Genomic DNA, 7,119 nt, shown 5'->3' with positions numbered 1-7,119 from the left:
CTTTTAACCCGACACTGAAGAAAAAGGTGAAAAGACTGCTCGTTTTAAGCCGCTTGCTTGACGTTTATTATACTGTATCTACTAAGCAGTTAGCAAGTAGTTCGGAAGTGGTTGGTAAGTAGTTATATACTAACATCACTAATTAGAGCGCTGACTTCAGTATTTGAAAGTCCATGTGATGGAACTACATATGTATATCCACATAGTGCAGTTTTTGGATACTCAGGAAGATCATCAATATACTCTATAAACTGAGTAGTTAAAGGTGATGCCTTTGCCTGAGTCAGAAAGGTTAATGGTGACGGTTCCTAGATATAAATTAATTTCTAAGTACTTGATAACTACTTAGGAAATTACCTGGGTTGAGTATTCCTCTTCCGTAGAACTAAGTTCAATAACTTCATGAAAATCCATGTCTAGAAAGTACTTGGTAGGTACTTATAAAGTACTTGGTAAGTGCTTGAAATAAAGTGTGTAATGAACTTGGAGAAATATAAGAGGAAGTTGAATTTCAATAATAAAAAACAGTAATTTATAGGGTCGTGTGGAACGTTCCTGCTTATATAAAGGGCTTGGCATCACGTGCCGCGGGAACGTTCCACGTGTACACAAAAAAAAGTTCATGTGAACTGTGTTCACAAGGAAGGTCTGTGTTTCGCGACGCGTCAGGCACTTTCATTGACGCAAAGGAAAACAGAATGAAGCGTCAACGTAACCAAACGGGGGGCGATCAATACAATGCGCTCCGTGCGAAGGTCTGTTTGGCTCTTTGAGGATCAATTCATGCAGCGGGTTTGACCAAGTTCGCTGTCACAGTGTATCCAATGCCAAGCCCACTGATATCGGCACCTCGTCAACAACGCGAAACAAGCGAGTCGCACGTGTTAGCGACATTGATGTGTCAAGAGCCAGCTCGTCGCAAGGGCCGACAGTGTCCCAAACACAGAAGCGTTCACAAATTGACCGTTTTAACTACCATCGAACGTTGCGAGCCTACGAGTCATTAGTCAATGGTCTTCGTTCCAAGCTAGACAACAACAGCGTGCAAGCCGTTCTGGATGCCAGCGTCCAGATCATCCGCAACAATGCCCCCTCTGAGCCTGACGTGAGGCAGCCAAATTTGGTTGTTGAGAATCACTTACCTCGGATGCGAGAATTACATGTTCAAGATGTTGAGGACGGGTTTATGAAGGTCTTCCTGGAGACGATCCATATCCTCTGTTCCTTCATTCCTAAACGACGACTTTTGAGGAAGTTTTGAGCAATTCAGAAGCGGGAGTAATACCGAGGAGGATCACCTTTGGGCCGCGATATTCCTAAAGCCTTTCATCTATTCTTGTCGTTGGCTTTCACAATCTGCGGACCTCCACCGATGGAACACTGTTGAAGCTCCTGGAAAGTCTACAGGTGGGCTCAGCCGAGGTACAGAGAGCATCCCGCTTACTGAGAGGGCTATCAGCCAGATATAGTCGCGCTGGGAAGAGTGGACATGCGTCATCTTCTAAGAGAGATGTTGTCGGCGCGAATACTTCGACCGAATGGTCTCCTAAGTTCTCAAGCGCCATGGCCTAGCTTATGCGATTCTACACTCCGCTTTCTCCGGCTGATCCTGATATTCAGGTCGAGTAGCTGACTGGGACCTATCCTTGAGCCTACAGGGGTAGTGCAGCGGCTCGGTTAGCTCCACGCCTGATAATAAGATTTGACTTGACCAACAAAAGGAAACGGGACATGCTTTGTTAGTATGTATATTCATTCGATTCCTCAGCGGACACAACTGAGATCACTGTATATACCATTCGCTCAGTATCCATGGAGAGACTTTTTACATCGAGAAAATCCATCAACAGCATACCCACCCGGCAAACACCACACAATATCTAACCCTAGAACTTGGCCCTCAAAACCCACCCTGTCTCTCGGATCCTCGTTACCAAGACCAGCATCGTTCCCGCCAGCAAGAGCAAGCCCGAAAAGATTTTCATTCCCGTGTAGGACCCATTGTCCTGCGCCAAAATTGCCCCCGCGATCGGGTTGGTTGTCAACCCCCCGATCGAGGAGAAGAGGTAGAGCACACCGGTCCAGTACCCGATCTCCGGGAGAGGGGCCAGTTTCGCGACGAGGGCCGGCGGAAGCGAGAAGTACGCGCCAGACGTGACGCCGTACAGCACCGCGAAGGCGATATTCGCCGCGTCGGTCGTGGCCGGGATCCAGAGCCCGAGGATCAGAATCCCGGTGATGGTGCAGACCAGCAGGAATATGTTGTAGACGCCGACTTTATCGGAGAGGAAACCCGCAGCCATGCGGCCGAGGAGGCTGTTTCGTCGGCTATTAGCATCTTCTGCTGCTGTGGCGAGAGGATGGGGTGGTGATACATACCTCCCCGCATTCAACATGGGCACGACATACTGCGCCAACTCCAGCCTCATCCCGCTCTTGATCGCAGCCGTCTCCACGAAGTTGGTGGGGATATACACCCCGAACGTGAGCAACACGAACCCCGCCACGAGAAAGCGCATCTTGACCTCCCGCCAGGGACGCAACACCGCCTCGCGATCCATATTCTTTCTCTTCTCGATCCTCCCATCCTTTCCATATGAACCCTCACCACCATTCACCCTCCCCCTCCCCGCACCCCGATCCCTAATTGTCAAACATATCACCCCCAACAAGCCCAAAATCAAGAACGCCGCCACCCGCATTGCCCACCCAAACCCCACCTGCACGACCAACCTGCGCGTCATAATCGGGAACACGATGCCCCCGACACTCGACCCCGACGCGATGATTCCGTACGCAGCGCCCCGGCGCCTCCGGAACCAGCTGGGGATTACGCTCATGGCCGGCTGGAAGATGGCGCATATGCCCATGGCGCTGCACACGCCCTGGGCCAGCAGGATCTGGTAGTACTGGGTCGCGAGGGAGGTCATGAGGAGGCCGATGATGTGCAGGGCAGAGCCCGTGAGGATGACGGGGCGAGTGCCGTGCGTATCGCTAAGGTAGCCTACAATTGGGCCCTGCGGGGGGGTTGGATTGTGGTTAGTGGATGTGGGTAGGTGGAGTGTTGAAGACTTATCTCGCTAGGCTAGAAGGGTAAGGAAGGGGAGCAAACGAGACAAACCATGAAGAACATGAAGAATACTTCTAGGGAAGGGATCCAGGCGATCGTGCTCGGTGCGTACTGGGGGAGGAGGGTGGTCGTGTAGTAGGTTTGGAAGGTTCCTATGCCTTTTTGGCTGTCAGTGACTCTGGTGTCGCTGTGGTTTCGGGTCCAGAGGTGTGTTGGTGTATGCTGGGATAGTGTGTGGATGTGGGTGCATGGTAGGCATACTATTGATCCAGCCGAAGCTGCAGAACATGGCGCACCACGCCCCGAAGACGACGGACCATGCGGCGAGGCCACCGTCCGGGGGCGGGTCGTCGATGCATTGTGCGGAGCTTGACTGCGCTTGCGCGTCTTGCTTCTCCGTGTCGGGGATAGCTGACACCGGTGGGTTGGGTGGAAGTAAAAGGGGAGGTTGTTTGTTGGTGGTGGTGGTGGTAGTTGGGTCCGGCTGCTCCATTGCTGAGTTGGTCCGCGCTCGGGACATGGTGCGCCTATCAGCCCCCCTGGAGAGCAAAGTCAATTGAGCTACTCCAGAAGCCAGGCTTACGGGGGAACGGCCCATGATGGTATAAATATGAATAGGAGGTGGGAATATTGTTGAACTACTACCGGATCCTACATCATCCCCTCCCCTTGCATGCTCAGGTATGTGGCTCGCCGGCAGACATGTCGACGGGTAAATTCTCCGACATCCCAATGTATTGTGAACTGAGATCCACATTTTATTGACAGTAGTGCCATAAACCATCAGTAGCATAGAGGAATGGATCTGCTTAAGCGACGAGTTGTGATTTAGTGGCTGGATATGCGACTTTAACATTCATGAAAGTAGGATTGAACAGAAGTGGGAATCTAACGGGTTAAAAACAGGGAATCAGAAGAATGTCGATCAGCGCATCATTCCAAACAGTAAAAGCAACCATCATCATAATCATGACCCCCCGAACGCCATGTAAAAGAAACCATAAAGGCTGCCCCCGCCGCAGCAAGCTCAACAGCACCGCTCAAGCAACACGTCCAACCTTTAACTTTCTCTTGCACCACGCCCGGACCGACTGTCGCGGGGGCTCGCGTGGCTCCGTACTGATGGCCGGGACAGTGAGTTCGGGTGCTCCGGGGCTGGGTCCTACGACCAGCAGGTATCGCGGTAGAGGACTGACGGTGGCCCAGCTACTATTGACGACGACGGGAACATGGCTTGTGGAGGTCTTGCAGGGTCGACGCAGGTGCTCGAACGTGCGTCGGCAGATTGGACAGCTTGGGTTCGGCCGCTTCAGCCAGTCGTCGATGCATGGTTGATGGAAGAAGTGCTGGCAGGGTAATTGGCGGTACGATTTGATGGAATCGAGGTCTTCGAAGCAGATGATGCATTCTTGGTTGTCTTCTTTGCTGGTTAGCGAAGGGCCCGGTGGTTGCGGAGGTAGCAGGCGCACGTACCTTCCAGCGAGGTGGGGAGGTTATCGACGATAGGCATTTGGTGGAGGTCTATCTCGTAGTGCATGGCGGAGGGCTTGCCTTGTGCCATTCTAGAGGTTAATGCACAATATGCGCAGGTCTCTGAAATTGTCTTCTGAAGACAATCTTTCTTTACAGGACAAGAAGAGTCAGGAAGAAGGAGAAAAAAAATAAGTAGCGCTTGTTGACATTGAGCAGCCATGAAGTGGGGTGCCCCTGGCCGTGATGTCATATGCTCATAAGGCTGACATGACTTAATCCTCCAAAACAGGCTTTGGTGGAGCCTGCGGGCTGGGTCGTGCAGTGCCGTGGTTGGCGGATGCCCCTGCAGGTTTGACGCGGCGCATGGGAAATGACGGCTGTGACACAATCTGCGTAGTTCAGGTGCCGAAGTCGTCGGCTTGCATCAGGCCTGGCCATCATGATAGGGGAAGCGCTGCAGCAAGCGTTGAACATGCTCTTTGTTCTTGATCGTTTGAACTAAGTATGATTTGTTCGTGTACTGTGGTCGTCGTATAGTGGAAGGTTTCGTCTATATATTTCGGTCCGAGTGCCTTGAAGCGACAGCCGTGCCAAGGTAGGCGACCGTGGCTCGTCAGTAATCTAGTTGTGACATCGTCCCAAGAGTCCTCCAATCATACTACTGGAGCGCAAACTATATCCAGGCCATTCAGAAACCGTCGCTAAGACCCTTGTCATAGGGATTCCTTGCGATGATGCGCAACAACTATTCCGCCCATGTCGCCCTGCCTTTGAGTTTGAGTATATACAGGTATAGTATTTCCAGTCGTCGAAGAGGCTCGTTTGATTGTACAGCTCGAGTGCCTCGCTAACGGTACCGTCGGCCTTTGCAGTCGCTGTGTTGTATTTCTCAGATTCGGCCGACCGGCATAGTCTCGTATATTTTTAGACGAACCGTGGTCGAGACGTTCATCTTCGAGGAGGAGGATTGTGCTGTCATCCACTAGGAAAGAGAATAGGTCTGATGACTGGATAGCGTCAGTAAGCAACACTGAGCCGGTAATAAGAGGGACCGATAAGCGGCGAGAGTAGTTGTGGTGTGCGCTGTGGAACAAACCTTCGGGGCTTACCCATTTGCATCCTCCCTAGGACCAAAGCCATGGCTTCTATCTCGCCAAGCTCAATATACCCAGAGTGCTCCGCATGACAGAAGAAGAGGATTGTCCAGTTCAAGATGTTCTGGAAGGCGTGTTGGTGGGAAAGAGAGCATCAGCATGTGACCGAAAGTCAAGTGACCGGCTTAAGATGGAAGGTCAAACACTCTGCGGACTTTTGCTACCACTTCAAAATCCCTCAATCTCTTCCCTCTCTTTGATCACGACGTTCTATTTTCCTTTTCCTGTATTGACCGTCTCCGCATGATAGGATTTCTCGTCGGCCTTTTGTCTTCTTTTGAACACACCTCCCTGCATCTATCACGTAGGCCACATACTGGGACTGGAAATTCAGCGGTTAGACGTGGTCGCTCAATGGAGCCCCCAAGAACACTGACCGATCTGCCCGTGATTGAGCTAGGAGTCCTTCATCATGCAAGTGTCGGAGCCCTTTATACTTCTTGGCGCTGATGAGTGTGCGTTGTCCTGCCTAGGCGCCCGAGTAATGGTCCGTGAGCCTCTGCTTTGTCTGTACGGAAGACTCTGTCATCGACCGCCTTTCGAAAATCGCAAATTGTTTGAGTAGAAGTCCCATAAAGCAAATCGAAGACCAAAATCAGGCTAGTCTGTGTCAGCAGATACGCCGCTCTGGAGCACATTCGCTTTGTGTGTTGTAGGCTTCTCAAAGCTGAGTGCCGGGGCCGCACGCATCTGTCAAACGGAGTTATCGATAACGTCCGGGCCTTGAGAATGAAGACCCGAAGGTATTTGGCACAGTTGACCCAATTACTTGGCTCTGGCAGGCTGCTTCACTCGTGACCAAGAACCTGATTCAGTTGTATGGTTGTTAAGCATGCTTGAACGACCGGTCATCATTTGACCTCCAATTATACGATCGAGACCTGCAACCACAACACGCAACTGCATCACGGACGACGGTAATGCTCATGAATGTCTACCTATCACACATGTCCACTGGCGTGTCCGAGTCGACTGTGGGGCAACTCTCTAGGAGTAAAACACCGAGGCCGGATAAAGTCCGTTGGCTCGACTACCGCGTGGCAGAGACTACATACACATCTTACTTTGATTGCGATTGGAGGCTTAACTCGGGTGCTCGGATAGACCTGAGGTGTTGGGAAATTTAGCAGGGACTGGTATACTGCAGAAACTGCGCTGGGTCAAAAAGGCGAGGGGTCTTGATTGGCGGCTGGAAGGGGCGCAGAACAAGGCCTAATCTAGTTGAAGCTGGGACCACCTTGATTCCGAGTCGTCTGAAGCTTCGGAGCTAGGGCATAGTCCGCGAGAACTATTGGGTGCGCACGCGAAACTCTTCTCCACTGCTGGCCAGCCTGTTTGTGCCGTCACGGCAGTTCATGCAACAGTTCGTGAGTCAAAGTGAACATCAGTTCTCTTCTCAAGCAAAGTGTTAAACTGTTCAAG

General features: G+C 51.6%; 2 protein-coding genes across 2 annotated transcripts; both read right to left on the bottom strand.

Moving 5' to 3' along the window:
* Positions 1-1,886: 1,886 nt before the first annotated feature.
* Positions 1,887-3,668, bottom strand: ASPACDRAFT_51223 (uncharacterized protein; the record flags this gene model as incomplete). Its single annotated transcript, XM_020202450.1, has 5 exons — positions 1,887-2,316; positions 2,380-3,017; positions 3,122-3,228; positions 3,332-3,464; positions 3,654-3,668. 5 exons carry the CDS (start codon positions 3,666-3,668, stop codon positions 1,887-1,889), a joined length of 1,323 nt encoding a protein of 440 aa, XP_020057666.1.
* Positions 3,669-4,110: 442 nt separating this feature from the next.
* ASPACDRAFT_41586 (uncharacterized protein) lies at positions 4,111-4,631 on the bottom strand (the record flags this gene model as incomplete). The annotated part of the gene is made up of 2 exons (XM_020200963.1): positions 4,111-4,490; positions 4,544-4,631. 2 exons carry the CDS (start codon positions 4,629-4,631, stop codon positions 4,111-4,113), a joined length of 468 nt encoding a protein of 155 aa, XP_020057665.1.
* Positions 4,632-7,119: the final 2,488 nt, after the last annotated feature.

Source organism: Aspergillus aculeatus, assembly GCF_001890905.1.
Source record: "Aspergillus aculeatus ATCC 16872 unplaced genomic scaffold ASPACscaffold_5, whole genome shotgun sequence".
Taxonomy (NCBI): Eukaryota; Fungi; Ascomycota; class Eurotiomycetes; order Eurotiales; family Aspergillaceae; genus Aspergillus; species Aspergillus aculeatus.
The sequence above is the reverse complement of the archived record's forward strand: the minus strand, read 5'-3'. Positions and strand labels throughout refer to the sequence as shown.